The sequence below is a fragment of the Macaca fascicularis genome, chromosome 3, assembly GCF_037993035.2.
Source record: "Macaca fascicularis isolate 582-1 chromosome 3, T2T-MFA8v1.1".
Classification (NCBI taxonomy): Eukaryota; Metazoa; Chordata; class Mammalia; order Primates; family Cercopithecidae; genus Macaca; species Macaca fascicularis.
The window spans coordinates 180,290,549-180,309,952 of NC_088377.1; the positions used below are offsets into that span (position 1 = coordinate 180,290,549).

The 19,404-nt window shown below is 45.2% G+C and overlaps 1 protein-coding gene and 1 non-coding gene across 6 annotated transcripts in view; both read right to left on the minus strand.

Moving 5' to 3' along the window:
• SVOPL (SVOP like) overlaps positions 1-19,404 on the minus strand; it is an 81,841-nt gene that overhangs the window by 20,323 nt on the left and 42,114 nt on the right. For all 5 annotated transcript variants that reach the window (XM_005550886.5, XM_065542626.2, XM_074036067.1 and 2 more), the window contains 5 exons: positions 15,741-15,814; positions 13,541-13,746; positions 12,733-12,844; positions 11,321-11,402; positions 6,859-6,948 (listed from right to left, as the gene is read on the minus strand). In XM_005550886.5, coding sequence (XP_005550943.2) covers positions 6,859-6,948; positions 11,321-11,402; positions 12,733-12,844; positions 13,541-13,746; positions 15,741-15,814 — 564 coding nt within the window. The remainder of the gene's footprint in view (positions 1-6,858; positions 6,949-11,320; positions 11,403-12,732; positions 12,845-13,540; positions 13,747-15,740; positions 15,815-19,404) is intronic.
• On the minus strand, positions 10,413-10,541 carry LOC123572658 (small nucleolar RNA SNORA40). Its single transcript, XR_006697211.2, has one exon. It is a non-coding gene; the product is annotated as a small nucleolar RNA SNORA40 (small nucleolar RNA).

Consider the following 19,404-nt stretch of genomic DNA (forward strand, 5'->3'; position numbering starts at 1 on the left):
AGTCTCTTGTTTGTCTACTTTGCTTTCTTCTGAAACCTGAAAGGCTGAATGATTTCAGCTAGAAAAAGCAGAGAAGACAAGCAAATATATCGGAGTTTGTAGAAGGCTAGAAAAAAGCTAGTTCTGCTGAATTTTGGCAGCATTTCAATTTTTTTTTTTTTTTTGAGACCAAGTCTCACTCTGTTGCCCAGGCTGGAGTGCAATGGCGTGATCTCAGCTCACTGCAACCTCTGCCTCCTGGGTTCAAGTGATTCTCCCACCTCAGCCTCCTGAGTAGCTGGGATTGCAGGCGTGTGCCACCATACCCGGCTAATTGTTGTATTTTTAGTAGACATGGGGTTTCACCATATTGGCCAGGCTGGTCTTGAACTCCTGATCTCAAGTGATCCACTCACCTCAGCCTTCCAAAGTGTTACGATTACAGGCCTGGGTCACCACGGCTGGCTGGCATTTGAACTTCGAAGGGGTGATAAGGTTGAGGGGATGAGGCTGGAGACCTGGGGATGACAGCTATGCGGCTGACAACAACGGAAGTGAGTCAGGCAAAGAGGCTGCTTAAAAGTTTTGCTAGAGTCACAAATGGGGTTTTCCACTGACATCTCTTTGAGGAGATTTTATAGAGACTTTAAATGCTTTTCAATGCCTTTTTTGGATGTTGACCCATCTCATTTGATGAAAACACCATGTGAAGTCTGGCCACAAGGGAAAGGTCTTGGTTGCATTACCCAAATCTCAGCCACACACCGTGGGGCTGTAAGGGCCTGTGCTGCAAGCCTCGGGTAAAGCCCAAAGCCATGGATGTGCTGAAAGGACTTTAACCATCCGCAGTAGGTTCCAGCAGTTCACACATCACTGAACCAAGGGATGCCTGGTGTTAGGCACTGGGTGCTTTTGTCCCTCCAAAATTCATAGGTGGAATCCTCAATATGATGGTATCACATTTGGATGTGGGACCTTTGGGGGTGATCAGGTCATGATGGTGGAGCACTCATGAATGGAATTAGCGTCCTTAAAAAAAGAGATCAGAAGGCTGGGCACAGTGGCTCACGCCTGTAATCCCAGCACTTTGGGAGGCCGAGATGGGCGGATCACAGGGTCAGGAGATCAAGACCATCCTGGCTAACATGGTAAAACTCCGTCTCTACTACAAATACAAAAAATTAGCCAGGCGTGGTGGCGGGTGCCTTCTGTAGTCCCAGCTACTCGGGAGGCTGAGGCAGGAGAATGGCCTGAACCCAGAGGTGGAGCTTGCAGTGAGCCAAGATCATGCCACTGCACTCTATCCAGCCTGGGCGACGAGCAAGACTCTGTCTCCAAAAAAAAAAAAAAAAGAAGTTTGAGACTAGCCTAGCCAACACAGCAAAATCCCATCTCTACTAAAAATACAAAAATTAGTCAGGCATGGTGGCAGGTGCCTGTAGTCCCAGCTACTCGGAGGGCTGAGGCAGGAAAACTGCTTGAACCTGGGAGGCGGAGGTTGCAGTGAGCCGAGATCACGCCACTGCACTCCAGCCTGGGGGACAGAGCAAGACTCTGTCTGGGGGAGGAAAAAAAACGAGATCACAGATGTACCACCCAGTTTAAGAAAGGAAAAATTTTTTTAAACAAAATAAAAATAAAAGAGACCAGAAAAAACTCTTTCCCCTCTTTCTGGATGGGAGGACACAAGAAGGTAGCCGTCTCCAAGCCGAGAAGAGAGCCCTCACTAGAACCCAAACATATGGGAGCCCGATCTTGAACTTCAAGCCTCCAGAACTATGAGAAATATGTTTCTGCTTTTATAAGCCACCCAGTCTGTGGTACATGCTATAGCAGCCTGAACTAAGACACCCAGCTAGGGTTAAAGTGACTGATCTCCTGAAGTTCCTCAGAATAAGTGGGGAGGCAGTCCCTGACCTATTGGCAGAGGCCTTGCACTGGTCCCTTCTGTATTTCAGTGAATCTTTAACACTTTTTTTTTTTTGAGACGGAGTTTCACTCTTGTTGCCCAGGCTGGAGTGCAATGGCGTGATCTCAACTCACCTCAACCTCTGCCTCCCAGGTTCAAGTGATTCTCCTGCCTCAGCCTCCCGAGTAGCTGGGATTACAGGCACGCGCCACCAAACCCGGCTAATTTTATATTTTTAGTAGAGACGGGGTTTCTCCATGTTGGTCAGGCTGGTCTCGAACTCCTGACCTCAGGTGATCTGTCCGCCTCAGCCGCCCAAAGTGCTGGGATTACAGGTGTGGGTCACCACACCTGGCCCTGAATCTTTAATACTTTTGTAGCAAAATTTTCCTTTATTGTTTTCTCAGACTACATACTCATGACTACTGTTATTTTTTACTATCATTAGTTTCTAACAAGTAAATATCTTAAAATGTTCTTATTTAAAGTTTCTGGGTGGGTGAATTATCATTAATTAATTTGTTTATTTATGAAAGAGTCTTGCTCTGTTGCCCAGGCTAGAGTGCAGTGGTGCAAACATAGCTCATCACAGCCTCAAACTCCCAGGCTCAACCAGTTCTCACGCCTCAGCCTCCTGAGTAGCTGGGACTGTAGGTGCATGCCATCATGCCTGGCTGAAACACTCAATTAACTTATTTATTTATTTATTTATTTTGAGACAGAGTCTCACTTTGTCATTCAGGCTGGAGTGCAGTGTCACAATCTTGGCTCAGTGCAACCTCCGTCTCCCAGGTTCAAGAGATTCTCATGCCTCAGCCTCCCAACTAGCTGGGATTACAGGTGCCCGCCACCATGCCCAGCCTAATTCTTATATTTTTAGTAGGGACGGGGTTTCACCATGTTGACCAGGCTGGTCTCGAACTCCTGGCCTCATGTGATCTGCCCACTTTGGCCTCTCAAAATGCTGGGATTACAGGTGTGAGTTATTGCGCCCAGTCTGAAACATTCGTTTTAAAAGAGACTTTTGTATTAACCTTAGAGTCATTAGAATGTGTAAACATATTACTGATTAAAATGTAATCATTTTAGTTTAACTGATTTAACAGCTTGTTTTAGGCAAAAAAATAAAAAAATAAGAAGGGGGAGCAAGAAGAAGGAAAAAAGAGAAAAAGTGGAAGAACAAGGGGAAGAATTAAGTGAAAGGGAGGACTAATCTCCCAGTCCTCCCTATTGATAGCAGTGCCTCCCAGAGGGTGGCCCGCCATCAGCTGCATCAGACATGCTGGGGATACTTAAAAATATAAGTAACTGAGGCCGGGCTCAGTGGCTCACACCTGTAATCCCAGCACTTTGAAAGGCCAAGGTGGGAGGATCTTGAGCTCAGGAGTTCAAGGCCAGCCTGAGCAACACAGTGAGACCTCATCCCTACTAAAATTTAAAAAAAAATTAGCCAGGCATGGTGGCACATGCCTGTATTCCCAGCTACTTGTGGGGCTGAGGTGGGAGGATTGCTTGAACCCAGGAAGTTGAGGCTGTAGTGAGCCCTCAACTGTACCACTGTACTCCAGCCTGGGTGACAGAGTAAGACCTTATCTTTAAGCAGGGGAGGGGGGTGGAAGTAGGTAACTGATCCCCATCTACAGAATCGGCATCTGGGAGTGGAATCCAAGGATCTGTTATCAAGTTACCCTAGTAATTCTGAGAAGCACTAAAGTTTGAGAACTACCCTTAAGGGAAGTGACTAATTCGCTCATGAAAGTGACACCAAACCCTACCGTCTACTTAGAGCAGCTCACCCCATCCTAAACCGAGGCAAATATCCTAGCAGCTGGCACAAAGCTTCCCAGATTCGAAACCTTCCCAATCTAAACCTGTTAAGGAAAGCAGAGCATCTCGATTGCACAGAGATTGATGTAACAATACTTTCCAAAATTAAATGATTGAGAAGTATCCATTGGAATAGCATTTCACCTTGACCGTTATTGGGCATCATGATCATATGAGCTGACATTTACTGAGCGCTTACTATATGTCAAACATTGGGTTAATTGCTTTACATTTATTCATCTCATTTCATCCTTCGAGCAAAACTCTGTCGTGGGTGCTATTCTTTATCTCCGCTTTAGAAATGAGGGTAGCAGGCTGGGTGCAGTGGCTCACACCTGTAATCCCAGCACTTTGGGAGGCTGAGGCAGGTGGATCACCTGAGGTCAGGAGTTTGAGACCAGCCTGGCCAACGTGGTGAAATCCCATCTCTACTAAAAATACAAAAAATTATCCAAGAGTGGTGGTGGGTGCCTGTAATCCCAGCTACTCAGGAGGCTGAGACAGGACAATTGCTTGAACCCAGGAGGTGGAGGTTGCAGTGAGCCAAGATCATATCATGGCACTCCAGCCTGGGTGACAGCGAGAGCGAGAGCACAGAAGGAAGGAGAAAAGAAAGAAAGATGGGAAAAGAAAAGAAAAGAAAAATGAAAATAAATGAGGGGAGGGTAGCAGAGAAAGATAACTGAGAATGACAAGGAGTTGAGAATCCAGGTGGGCTACAGGATGCCAAGCAGAGCAGGGCCTTATGGCCCCAGGAGACCTAGTTCCAGTTGGGTTCTTTCCTAACCCACAAACCCACCAACAGCGGCGTAGCCTCTGGGACAAATATCCACAAACGCCCAGGGAAAATGTTCCAGGTGGTCAAGAACTCAATTCCTAATGAAAGCTTGGGAAATGAACTATGCCTCAGTTCAGTCATCCAGAAATAGGGTTAATGTTTTACTACTGGCAGGGCGCAGTGGCTCACACCTGTAATCCCAACACTTTGGAAGGACAAGGCAGGAAGATGGCCTAAACCCAGGAGTTGGAGACCAGCCTGAGCAACATAGTGAGACTCCATCTCTAAAAATAAATAAATAGGCGTGGTGGTGCATGCCTGTAGTCCCAGCTACTAGGGAGGCTCAGGTGGGAGGATCCCTTGGGCCTGGGGGGATTGAGGCTGCAGTGAGCCATGACTGTGCCACTACACTCCAGCCTGGGCAACAAAGCGAGACCCTGTCTCTGGGAAAAAAAAAAACAAAGGACAACTTTTTTTCATCACTAGGTTCTTTTCTGATACACGATGAAGTAAGTACTAAGGAATTTTGAAAAGCAAAAGCACCAGACAAAAGGCATCCCAATTTTTCTTTTTTTTTTTTTTTTTGAGACGGAGTCTCGCGCTGTCACCCAGGCTGGAGTGCAGTGGCCGGATCTCAGCTCACTGCAAGCTCCACCTCCCGGGTTCACGCCATTCTCCTGCCTCCGCCTCCCGAGTAGCTGGGACTACAGGCGTCTGCCACCTCGGCCGGCTAGTTTTTTGTATTTTTTAGTAGAGACGGGGTTTCACCGTGTTAACCAGGATGGTCTCGATCTCCTGACCTCGTGATCCGCCCGTCTCGGCCTCCCAAAGTGCTGGGATTACAGGCTTGAGCCACCGCGCTCGGCCTCCAATTTTTCTTTAAGACAGGTGGGGATTAGCTTGGTTTCTCAGATATTAAAAAAAAGAAAAAGTGAAAAAGACAGGTGGGGAAAACATTCCCAAGATAGTTTTTAAAAATTCGTGGTAGCAAAATCCTTGTGTTAAATGGTAGGAAATACAGGTTAACGTCTACTCAGCCCATCCCAACTCCCGTTCTCTGCAATTTTGCCTCTGCCAGCTGCATTTATATGTAACCGGGACTGTGGGCCACAACTGAGTTAGCTCAAGCATGGACAACTGCCGAGACCTGGACCAGTGGGGGTCTCTGTCTCGGGATTCAGAGAGAACTAATCAGCGTCTTCCGGAGGCCAGAGCGAAGGGTGTGTGTCTGGGATTTGTGGAGCTGCCATAGGCAGCGGCAAGCACAGCACCCTGGTTCTCAGGAATAAGGAAAGCCTGCATGCTTAGGTGGAAACGAGTGACCACAGGCACTAGACAAAGAAAGAGGACAGAGCCTGGGCCCCTGTCAGTGCCCCTACTCCCAGACCGGGCTCGGACTCATTCCTGCCCTTTTTTGCTACAGCCAGGACATGTGGATTTCTGGTTTTTTTTGTTTGTTTGTTTTTGTTTTTTTTTGAGATAGAGTCTCACTCTCGCCCAGCCTAGAGTGCAGTGACGCAACCTCAGCTCACTGAAACCTCTACCTCCCGGGTTCCAGTGATTCTTGTGCCTCAGCCTCCTGAGTAGCTGGGACTACAGGCGAGCACCACCATGCCCAGCTAATTTTTGTATTTTTAGTAGAGATAGGGTTTCACCATGTTGCCCAGACTGGAACTCCTGACCTCAGGTGATCCACCCACCTTGGCCTCCGAAAGTGCTGAGATTACAGGCATGAGCCACCGCGCCCAGGCTGGATTTCTGATTTTTGCAGCCAAAAAAAAAAAAAAAAAAAGGACTGACATGTGCAAAGCAGCAAGCTCCACAGCCCTCTGAGGAACCACGACCCCAAGGGTCGCCATACCTGCCTCTGTTGTTTCTTCTGAAACAAGGCTCCATCCATGGCTCCACGTCACCTTGGGATTTTATCCCAGCCTAAGCCTGGCTCACCTGTGCCCCAGTACCACCTCCCTGCACCTCAGCTGAACCTGCCCGCACTCGGGCTCTGTTTTACAGTTGCCACCTGGACAACGGACCAGACAACCATTCTAACTCAGGGTTAGAGCCCACTGTCATTCAACTGCCCAGGCTCCTCGTGTTGACCATTGTTTTCCATCTTCCCCCCATTTTAAAACGGAGCAAACCCTGAATGCAATGCAATGCATACTACTGACTGGAAGCCTGAAAGCCTGGTAGCAGATTTAGCCTCTTTCTACCTAAATCCACCAAACAGCAGGGAAACGGCACCTCGGAAAAACTCATGAAGTCCACAGAAATCCTCCGTTCTGCCCTTAATCTGAAGGGCCCTGGGGTTCCTCTTTCCCCACCCCTCTCAGACTCTCTCCCACTGCAGAGTCCTCAGCCGTACCTGGGATATAAATGGCGCCACCATTGCACCAATGCGACACAGGGAGCCGCTGATTCCCATCCCCAAAGCACGCATAGTGGTGGGGTAGACCTGCAGGGAGAGGCATAGAAAGTACCAGTCAGATAATGTCCGTCCTTCCCCGAGCCCTCCTCTTCCCCTTTCCTCCCCAGGTCAGGCTTTGGAATGCATGCATTACCAAACACAGTTACAGAATATGGAGCGGAAGGTGTTCATTTTCTCAGGTACACAACTTTGAATTTTTGGGACAATATCAGCAAAAAATAAAGACTTCAAAATTATCCTTTAAATGAGCAAATTCCAAAAATGTGTTTCACTGAATATTCCAAATATAATTTTAGAAAGACAAGCTCTGGAATCAGACAGAAGAGCGCCACTTCAGAACTATAAATATATAAAAGTGATTCTACTGAATGGGAAGAAAATACTCCTCAAAGATCCGATGAAGTCTTCAATACAAATACAGCTAAGAGAATTAACCAGAGGGCCAGGTACTTGCCATACCATTCCCTGTGCTCTTATTTTTACTTCTTTTCTTTTTTAAAATTAGAGATGGGATCTTACTATGTTGGCCATACTGGTCTTGAACATCTGGCCTCAGCAATCCTCCCACCTCAACCTCCCAAAGTGCTGGGATTAGAGGCATGAGCTACCATACCTGGCCCCTGTGTTCTTGTTAAATTCCCTAGCCTCTTTGCTGTTGCAGAATCTTACAGCATTTCCCTCCCTCCCTCCCTCCCTCCCTCCCTTCCTTCCTTTCCTCCCTCCCTCCCTCCTTCCTCCCTTCCTCCCTTCCTCCCTCCAGAGTCTCATCACTCTGTCACCCAGGCTGGAGCACAATGGTGCAATTTTGGCTCACTGCAACATCCACCTTCTGGGTTCAAGCGATTCACCTGCCTCAGCCTCCCAAGTAGCTGGGATTACAGGCGTGCACCACTGCGCCTGGCTAATTTTTGTATTTTTAGTTGGTCGGGAGGGGGTCTTTCCATGTTGGCCAGGCTGGTCTTGAACTCCTGACCTTAGGTGATCTGCCAGCCTCAGCCTCCCAAAGGGTTAGCATTACAGGCATGAGCCACCATGCCCAGCCCTTTTTAACATTTTATTAAATTTTTATTTTATAGAGACAATGTCTCGCTATGTTGCCCAGACTGGTATCAAACTCCTGGGCTCCAGCGATCTTCCTGCCTCAGCCTCCCAAAGTGCTGGGATTACAGGTATGAGCCTCCATGCCCAGCCATATTCTACTTTCTTGCTGCAACTTGTTGATATTTATAGTAAAATCTAATTGGTTTTTCATTGATTCAGAATTCTTAAAGGAACCGGAAGTTTAATAAGTCAGCAAGTCTTATTGAATAAATAGAATTGTAGGGAGAATACTTTCTAGGAAAGAATGGTTTCTCAAAATGTTGGAACATGTTCTTAGTGCTATAAAATACTGACAAAACAGGTTTATCAACTCTCTAAGGCAAAGCATGTAGCCCCCTTTAGTTGCCCACATCTTTGCCACCATCTGTCAAATGCAAAAAGCAAGATGCTTTCCGCCTCACAGGACACTGCTATATTTACAGGAGAAGGTCTGGGGGTGGAATATCTTTATGCGGAGCTTTCTTATTTTCTGAAAAATGAGGTTGCTATGACTGAAAATAATGAATTCAGGTGATGGCTTCTTTGCTGTAATACTGACATAGTCTTTTGTTCACATTGTGAGTCACCTGGAAGATGGAATAACAGAAAACTATCATTTTTAGTTATACATCTTTTTTGAAAAACAATATAAAAAATAAAATACTGGCCGTGTGTGGTGGCTCACGCCTGTAATCCCAGCACTTTGGGAGGCCGAGGCGGGCGGATAATGAGGTCAGGAGATCAAGAAAGACCATCCTGGCTAACACAGTGAAACCCTGTCTCTACTGAAAATACAAAAAATTAGCCAGGTGTGGTGGTGGGCGCCTGTAGTCCCAGCTACTCAGGAGGCTGAGGCAGGAGAATGGTGTGAACCTGGGATGTGGAGCTTGCAGTGAGCCGAGATCGCACCACTGCACTCCAGCCTGGGCAACAGAGCAAGACTCGGTCTCAAATAAATAAATAAATAATAAATAAATAAAATACTTAGAAATGACCCTCAAAATGAGCAAATTCCAAAATATGTTTGACCGTCCATCTCAAACGCAATTCTAGAAGCATACCATGTTACTCATAGATTTTTTTGGTTTATAAATTTAGAAAATAACTTTAGATTTGTTTTTTTTTTTAATTATGCAAACTTACTTTCTTAACTATGCAAAATTACTTAAAGTCAGTAATTTTTTTTTTCTTTCTTTTTGAGACTGAGTCTGTCACCAGGCTGGAGTGCAGTGGTGTGATTTCAACTCACTGCAACCTTTGCCTCCCAGGTTCACACAATTCTCCTGCCTCAGCCACCCAAGTAGCTGGGATTACAGGCACCCGCCACCATGCCTGGATAATTTTTGCATTTTTAATAGAGATGGAGTTTCACCATGTTGGCCAGGCTGGTCTCAAACTCCTGGTGTCAAGTGATCCACCTGCTTCAGCCTCCCAAAGTGCTGGGATTACAGGCATGAGCCACCGCACCCAATTAATTTTTATTCTAGGAATTTCATGTTGTAATTCCTTCCACTGTCCATCAAGTTCACCTTTGTTCCCCTACAGAGCTGGAGTAAAATTTATCGTCAAAAGATCTTCAAGTTAGCCCTTTTTAATAGAACTGATACTTAATTCAGTTGTCCTGTCAGCCCATAATTCTTTTATTTTGGCTTCTTTCATCTCCTTTTAATATGGATATACTGATGAAGACTTCAAAATTCACCAAAAATCTTTGGGATCTAATTTCTTCAACCAATTTACTGTAGGGTCATTTTCGGAGTAGGTAGATCTGCCTCGTTCTCCATTTGATGCCCTCTGTGAATATGCGTGAGTTCAAATCATATTCATTCCTAAGCTATCACAGCTCAAGAAGAGTACAGACCTGTGGAATATGTCAATACCTTTAACCCCAGACATCACGTTCTCAAGATAAAAGCCTTTAAAACAAAAAGTCATCTTGATATATCAAGTCAACATGAAATTGGAATACAAAATGGATATAGCTGAGATTTTCCTCATATATTATGCTTTTAAACTCTCTATTTGATAGTCCTAGAACCAAACTTTTTTTTTTTTTTTTTTTAATTTAGAGGCAGGGTCTAACTTTGCTGCCCAGGCTGGAGTACAGTGGTGCTATCAGAACTCACTGCAGCCTCCAACTCCTGGGCTCAAGCAATCCTCCTGCCTCAGCCTCCCTTTCCTACGTAGCTACAATTACAGGTGCATGCCCCTACCCCTGGCTACTTTTTAATTTTTGTGGAGATGGGGTTTTAGTTTCCTTGCCAGGCTGGTCTTGAACTCCTGGCTTCAAGTGATTATCCCACCTCAGCCTCCCAAATTCAGGGATTGCAGGCATGAGCCACTGTGCCCAGCCTGGAACCAACCTTTATGGTTATCAATACTCCAATCATTTTAAGTGTCTCAGGTATCATAATACCCCTTCTTATTTATAGTAAAACTTATACTGAACAATGAGTTCCGGATTGCAAAAGAGGATTGATTTTTTTGTACCTGTCTATAAGTCAACTTTAGATTTTGTTCATGGAACTAAATGAAGTATTATGTATAACTCGAACATCTCATAGCTTTCTATTTTTGTCTCTGTGTGGGAGAAAAAGTACTTTTCTCTGCGGGTTTAATGGTTTTTGACATGCCAAATCTTTAATCGCAATAGACTTCCCCATTTCCTGCCATGAAGCTGAAGGCAGCTGTATCAGTGTCTAAAGCACTGTTTCCTGTAGCTCAATGAATGACAAAACCACTTAAAATACTGTTAAGTTCCCTATTCAAATATTGTTTCATTTCCAGGAATACAGGTTCTTTAAAGTGGGGGGTTTATGAGGAAAACTCCAGCTACCTCAGGCAGTACCTTGCACATAGATGTATTAATTCAATAACTTAATACAGAATAAATCAAGATTATATTCAGATTTAAGCTACATGCAGCAAATAACAGATGGAGGGAAAGGGATCTTCCAAAAGAATAAAAGTGAAAAATGTATTCTAATTTCAAAAAGAGAGAAAGGAAGTTCTACATTTGACAGCAACGTGTTGCTACCTATTACTTCTGGGAGCCTAGTGCCAGGGCAAGGAGGTGGTTTTTCCATGCAAGCTATTTAAAGAAAGGAGGAAGATCCTGTCTTCCAGAGATTGGCTTTCAATAGACTGAACGGGGAAGGGGAAATTCACACCAAATAAACTTCTGGTGTCTTTTTAACAGATTGTTTTTAGAAAATCATCAAAAGTCAACAGAAACCAGGGATACATTACCTTTGGATGGACACCCTAAGTAGCTCACCTTAGACACCCTGTTGTAAGCAAGCCCTGCATGAAAACTCACCTCAGCTGTGTAAATGTAGATAGTGTTGAAGTTTGCAGCTACCAGGGCCCTCAGCATGAAGAGGAAGCCAATCAGGCCGGCACTACAAAACAGGAAGCGGAGAGAAATGATAAAAGGCAGCATGGAGGACCACCTCCCATGGCCCAGTTCCAAGTGCACTGTGGATGATAAGACACACCCACAGATAACTCAGAAACCGAGGGAGGTGCTGCTTCTCAGCTGGCCTGATTGTGGGGTCCTTAAGCAAACCTCCTTCCAATCTTACTCCCCCCGCTGCCCTCTCCTTTCCCCAGTGCTGCCATTCGGCCTGGCCCCTCACGTTAGCACACCTGCTGGGCACGGTGGTTCACACCTGTAATCCCTGCACTTTGGGAGGCCGAGAGAGTTAGATCACTTGAGGCCAGGAGTTCAAGACTAGCCTCAGCAACATAGTAAGACTTTTTTTTTTTTTCCTTTTTTTTTTTTTTTTTTTTAAGACAGAGTCTGGCTCTGTTACCCAACCTGGGGTGCAGTGGCACGATCATGGCTCACTGCAGCCTCAGCCTCTCAGGCTCAAGTGATCCTCCCACCTCAGCCTCTTGGGTAGCTGGGACTACAGGCATCAACAACCACACTCAGCTAATTTTTGTATTTTTTGTAGAGATGGGGTTTTGCCATGTTGTCCAAGCTGATCTTGAACTCCTGGGCTCAAGTGATCTACCCGCCTCAGTCTCCCAAAGTTCTGGGATTACTGGTATGAGCCACCAAATTTTTTTTTCAATTGACCCAGCATGGTGGTGTGTGCCTGTAATCCTAGCTACTCAAGAGGCTGAGGCAGGAGGATGGCTTGAGCCCAGGAGTTAGAGGCTGCAGTGAGCGGAGATCGCATTACTGCATTCCAGCCTGGGTGACAAGGTGAGAGACTCTGTCTCAAAGAATAAAAAAAAAAATTAGCACACCTGCTGCTACCATCCCCTGGAAAACAGTGCAGAGAACTTGTAGAATAAATGATACATATCAGAGCTCAGGTCACTCCAGGACTGCAAATTAAGAGTGAAATGAGCAGAAGGCTCAAATAAGCACACTGTTTGTATTACTAAACTTTCTTGGCACTGGTTCAAATAATGTGATAAACAACCAGTGCCCCGATTCTCCAGGAAGCATTACATAACGATCCTCAATGTTTTGGTAGGTAAAGTGAGTACACCATCATTGGCACCCATAATCCTGTGATAGCTGGAGGAAGATGGGGTCTGTAGGAAGAGGGAAGGGGGTAGTAGGGAACAGGCAAGACCATTCTAGTCAAACAAGCAGCCCACTCTCCACTCTCCTGGGTGAAAGGGACTTGTCCGTGAAACTACTGAACACCATGGGTCAGGAGACTCCATTTAGAAACCACTGCAAAAAACCTGAAGCAACTAACCAGAAAATACCTTGAAGTGCAAATGTTGAGGAGAAGGAAGAATAAAGCCGTGCATCCCATGGTAATGGAAAGGCTCAGCCGTCTTCCCAGGAAATTGATGCCCAGGATATTTAAAGGATTCACTAGAAAGCAAACAGTAAAGATAATTTCTGGAACCTTGGAAGGCAAGTGGCATATTGCAACACTGGCATGGATTCATTCTTGTCGTTTCAGAAAGAAGCAACATCATCCAAACCTCATGAGTATTCCAGCCAAAATCCAGTCACGTTGTCATCAATTTCAAGACTTTTTACATATACTTTACCCACGTGGGTCCAGGAAATATAAGCACTGGTGCCCAGGATATTTATTATATCATGCAGGTCTATTGTAGATTGCCAGCTTGCCAGGCCTATATTTTAAGTGTTTTCTATGTTTTCATCAAATTCAAGGTGCCTTTGATTTTTTTTTCATCGGCTCAATTTAATATTCAGCCACTGATTTTTAAGTACCATCATTTTATGTCTACTAAAATAGAAATAATGCTGTCAATTGCAATCTAACAAGCCATTGTAAGCCACATTCCAATTTCAGAGATGTTAACATGTAAGGGCGAAAAAAACACCTTACAATTGATAGAATACAGCACTTCAAAGCTCTACTCCTCCAGACTTCTCTTGCCAACACCAATCCAAATTGGAGATTTTTCAGCACTACTTTGTGACTTACTCAGTTCTGCTAGGCAGGAGCAGCATCACAGCATCACACTTCTCTCAGCTAAGACTCAAGTGCACATACACCACCCAAGACAGAGACCCGACATGCAGAGGGACACTTACGAGCAATTTCACCGATGGTGCTGATGATCATGGTCCGATAGTCAGAGGGTGCAAACATGTGGCAGTAGCAGGGGCTCTGGCTCTCCCCTGAGTCGCCCCCAGTCACCACCACCTCAGAGTCTGCCTTTGAACCACAGACCAGGTCCCGCTCCAGCAGCTCAGCACTGGCCAGGATAACCCCATAGTAGGCAAAAGAGATTCCGAGCCTGGAAGTGAGAAAAGAATGTCACTAGCAAACGCTGAGACCAGACCTGAAGGATGAGTGGGGAGGGGATACCAAGTGGAACGTGCAGCATGTGGAAAGCAAAGAGAGCAGAAAGTCAGGTTCAGATGCCACACAGAGCATTTGTGGAAGTATCTCTTACACATCATACAGATGTACACATGCCTGTTGGGTGTAAACCTAGGAGCGGAATTGCTGGGCCATAGTATACACATACTTCCAGCTGTAATAGAGACCTCCAGTTTTTCAAAGTGGCTGTACTAATTTGAACTCCAGTCAGCTGTGTATGAAAATTCCAGTTACAGCCACGTGCGGTGGCTCACACCTGTAATCCTAGCACTTTGGGAGGCTGAGGTGGGTGGATCACAAGGTCAGGAGATCGAGACCATCCTGGCTAACACAGTGAAACCCTGTCTCTACTAAAAATACAAAAAATAAGCCGGGTATGGTGGCGGGCGCCTGTAGTCGCAGCTACTCCAGAGGCTGAGGCAGGAGAATGGCGTGAACCCAGGAGGCGGAGTTTGCAGTGAGCCGAGATCGCGCCACTGCACTCCAACCTGGGAAACTGCGAGACTCCATCTCAAAAAAAAAAAAAAAAAAAGAAAAAAAAGAAAATTCCAGTTACTTTGCCTCCTTCTCAACCCTTGGTATTGTCAGTTTTTCATTTTAGCCATTCTCTTGCACTGGCAGATTTGTAATGGTATCTTGTTGGGTTTTAATTTGCATTTCCCTGGCAACTTTAAGGTTGAACATGTTTTGATGTGTTTATCTGGTATACGTTTTTGGTGAAGTGCCTGTTCAAGTCTCTTGCCTATTTCTAAATTAGGCTGTTGGCCGGGCATGGTGGCTCATTCCTGTCATCCCAGCACTTTGGGAGGTTAAGGCAGGAAGACTGCTTGAGGCCAGGAGTTTCAGACCAGCCTGGGCAACAAAGCAAGACCCATTCTACAAAAGCAAAATAAAATAAAGTTTAAAACTTAAAAAATTTTAAAAAACTTAAACTGAGTTGTCTATTTTTTCCTGTTAAAAAAATTATATGTCTAATATATAGCATATTTTATATATATGTGTGTGTGCGCGCACGTGTGTGTATATATATATAATTTGCTGGAAATATACATTGCAAATTTCTTCTTCCCATGGATGGCTTACCTTTCAGGCTCTTCATGATTTTTTTTTTTTTTTGAGGCAAAGTTTCATTCTGTCACCCAGGCTCGAGTGCAGTGGCACAATCTTGGCTCACTGCAACTTCCACCTCCTGGGTTCAAGCGATTCTCTTGCCTCGGCCTCCCAAGTAGCTGGGATTACAGGCACCCACCACCACACCCAGCTAATTTTTTTGCATTTTTAGTGGAAACAGGGTTTCTCCATGTTGGCCAGGCTGGTCTCGAACTCCTGACCTCAGGTGATCTGCCCGTCTCAGTCTCCCAAAGTGCTGGGATTACAGGCGTGAGCTACCACATCCAGCCTTCTTCATGATATCTTGACACTGTTCCTAAGTTCATAATTTAATGTATTAAAACTCATCAATCTTTTCCTTTAGAGTTAGCATGTTTTCATCCTGTTTAGAAAATCTTTGCTTACTCAAGGTCATGCTGCAGAGAAATGAAACACAGAGGGTACCACAAGAGTCTGTGCCATTGGACTTAATGATTGGTGACTTCAAAGGACAAGTTTCTGTCATGTGGTGAGGAAAAAGACCAGGCTGCAAAAGTTAGGAAGTGAGCTCATATGCTCATAAGAAAAATTTTAAAATTGGTTGAAGACAATTAGGGATTTTTCCTCTATCTGTCTATGTATCTATTTACTTATTTAGTGGTAGTGGTGTTTGTAGAATGACAAGACATTGCTTGTCTTTGTAATATTTGGAGTTGGTCTTATGTTTTTCTCCCCAGTGGCACTCACATAGATTTACTTAAATAGGCTTCCTCCCAATGCCTCTATTTAAAACTAGTTTTGAAATAATTACACTCTTACCATATGACCCAGATCTGTAACGTGGTCCGTAAATATTTAGCATCCAATAGGTCTGCAAATCTTCCTCTTTTTTCCTGGGGTAATAATGAAAAGAGGGAGACAGAATATACTCAGCAGGTTAAGGATGAACGAAAGTTTCCACTGTTTTCGATCACAGAAGATGAGAATCATATTGGAGCATGGTGGCCTGGGATAACCACTCAGCTCCTATGAATACAGCTGACACAAACCCAGAGATAATTGCTTTAAACACATCTGTCTCAGCCAGATCTGTCTTTTGGCTTTTTCTTATCATTGACAATTACCAAAGTTCACTGAACTTAAGATCCTAACCTTTTGCTCTTCCTCTGCTCACCAGCACTGGTGCGGGGGTGGGGAGGGTAGGAGGACACATGCAAAGTAACTGTGAAACTGATGAGAGATTCTTCTAAAATTAGCATTAAAACGAAAACTCTTATATTAAAAGAATATGAGACTTGTTAAGAAAACAACGGCATCAAGTTGAAAAAGGACAGAATGCCTAATTTCTTTTTCTGTCTTTAAGGGGTGTAGTTAGCAAAAGTTCTTGTCCATAGTACCTATTCAATACCTTTGGATAAAAACAAGTAACAATGGGCTGGGTGTGGTGGCTCACGCCTGTAATCCTAGCACTTTGGGAGGCCAAGGCAGGTGGATCACCTGAGGTCGGGAGCTCAATACCAGCCTGACCAACATGGCGAAAGCCCATCTCTACTAAAAAGACAAAAATTAGCCGGGCATGGTGGAGCATGCCTGTAATCCCAGCTACTTGGGAGGCTGAGGCAGGAGAATCGCTTGAACCCAGGAGGCGGAGGTAGCAGAGAGCCGACATCACGCCATTGCACTCCAGCCTGGGCAACAAGAGTGAAACTCCATCTCAAAAAAAGAAAAAAAAAAAAAACAAGGAAGAGTTACCTGATGGCACAGTAATCGATTTTTATGTAAAGCTAGGAATGCTTCAGATGAGGGCACGCCATTGAAAACCAACAGCTCTTTTCTCAGAAAGAGACCTGGGATTACAGGCTCTTTCTAGAGACACCGGGAATGTGGTCCTTTGGTGCCCCAGATTTTGTTATCACAGAAAGTTAGAGTTTGAAGGTAACTTAGAGGCCTTTTGCTCCAATGGTTAATTTTTAATTTTTGTGGGGCACATAGTAGGTATGTCTATTTATGGGGTACATGAGCTGTTTCGATACAGCTCATGAAATAAGCACATCATGGAAAATGGGGTACCCATCCCCTCAAGCATCTATCCTTCAAGTTACAAACAACCCAATTATGTACCTCAAGTTATTCTAAAATGTACAATTATTATTAACTATACTCACTGTTTTGCTATCAAATAGTAAGTCTTATTCTATTTTTTCTGGCACACATTAACCATCCCCACCTCCCCTTATGCTTCCACTACTCTTCCCAATCTGACCAAGGCCTGTCGCACATTCCCACATCTGGTCTCAGCGCTCATCTCCTGGGGCCTGCAGTGCCCTCTCCCCTCCCCAAAGGCTTTTTTCCTTTTTTTTTTCTTTGAGGAGTCTCACTCTGTCACCTGGGCTGGAGTGCAGTGGCGTGATCTTGGCTCACTGCAACCTCCGCCTCCCAAGTTCAAGCGATTCTTGTGCTTCGGTTTCCTGAGTAGCTGGGACTACAGGTGTGCACAAAATTGCCCAGCTAATTTTTGTAATTTTAGTAGAGACGGGGTTTTACCATGTTGCCCAGGCTGGTGTTGAACTCCTGACTTCAGGTGATCCACCTGCCTTGGCTTCCCAAAGTGCTTAGATTACAGGCATGAGCCACCACGCCTGGCAGGCTCACTCTCCTTTTAGTGTTGTTTATGTCCCATTTATCCCCGGAAGAGGCTCAGACTGCCATGGCTCAGTCCCTTCTGCTCTGATCACACACACACACCTACACCCCACCTGGTTCTAAGCATCTGGGCTCTGTTATTTATTCCTTCATATGTGATGCTCATTTCATTAACCAGATTGTAAGATTGTGACCAGACCAAAGGCAGGGTCTACTGCCAGTAGCTCTGGGCCTTGCTCAAGAGATGACTGTGGAGGGCTGGACGCGGTGGTTCACACCTGTGATCCCAGCACTTTGGGAGGCCAAGACAGGTAGATCACCTGAGGTCAGGGGTTCAAGACCAGCCTGGCCAACATGGTAAAACCCCATCTCTACTTAAAATACAAAAAATTTAGCCAGGTGTGATGGCATGCACCTGTAATCCCAGCTGCTCGGGAGGCTGGGGCAGGAGAATCGCTTGAACATGGGAGGTGGAGGTTGCAGTGAACCGGGATCACACCACTGCCCTCCAGCCTGGGTGACAAGAGCAAGACTCCATCTCAAAAAAAACAGATGACTGTGAAAAAGATCACTTAATGGGCATGACAGATGGAGGCCACAAGCTGAAGGCTTAAGAAAAGTGGAGAGGAGGAGGAAGTGGGGACAGAAGGATGGAAGAGGGAAGGTGAAGAATGGGGGATGGAGAAGGTGGAGGGAGAGGTGAGGTAGGAGAGGAAAAGCAAAGGAAGTAGGATGTGGAGGGAGGAGGCCAGACAGAGGAGCCAGGGGTGGAAAGGAAGAATGGAGAATGTGCAGGGAAGATGGGAGATAGGGGATTGTGGAGGGAGGATGGCGGAGGGAGGAAAAAGGAGGAGGAAAGAGGAGAGATAACTTATTTCTGACCTCAGTGCTCTTCAGTCTTAGAGTTCCAACTACTGCATTCAGTTCACAAAGCACATGCCAAAAACAGTTGTACTCAGCTATCTTATAATGTTACAGCTATCCGTGGTTTTGCGTTAATTATCTCTGCTAAGATTTTTTTCTTTTTGCAACTATTTTTATTGTTTACACTATTGACAATCAGAATTTTACAGCCACCTAAAGATTATGTTCCAGTCTCTATAAACCATAATAGCTTCCTTCTTTTAATCATAGTTGCCTAGCAACTAGTTCATCCTCCCACCCTGCTTTGCTGGGTAAGAGGTGATTGTCAGTATCTCGGTAGGAAGGAAGAAGGGAGCTGACGCTGTAATAGTAGCTTTCTGAACTCCAAACCCATGAGAGTGTATTTCCAATATTTAAAAATAAACTAGTATGATGGAATCATTCTGAATCCTTTGGAAGAAAATTGGGGTTTCTTGTTTAATATGGTTTGGTTATTTGTCCCCTCCAAGTCTCAAGTTGAAATGTGTTCCCCAGTGTCGGGGTGGAGCCTTATGGGAGGTATTTTGGTCATGGGGGCGGATCCCTCACGAAGGGCTTGGTGCTCTCCCTGCAGGAATGAGTGAGTTCTCACTCTACCGGTTCAGGCGACAGCTGGTTTAAAGGAGCCTCGCACCTCTCTTGCTCCCTCTCTCACCATGGAACGTGCCTGCTCCCTGTTCACTCTCTGTCATGAGTAGAGGCTTCCTGAGGTCTCACCAGAAGCCCTGCAGAGGCTGGTGCCATGCTTATACAGTCTGCAGAACCATGAGCCAAATAAACCTCTTTTAACAGTCACCCAGTCTCAGGTATTCCTTTATAGCAATGCAAAACGAACAGATGCCCTGCTCCAGGATTATAATAGGTTTTGAGATACATATAATAACGGGGGCAACACTCCACAGAAGCAAGTGAGAATACCTTACCAAAATACAATGAT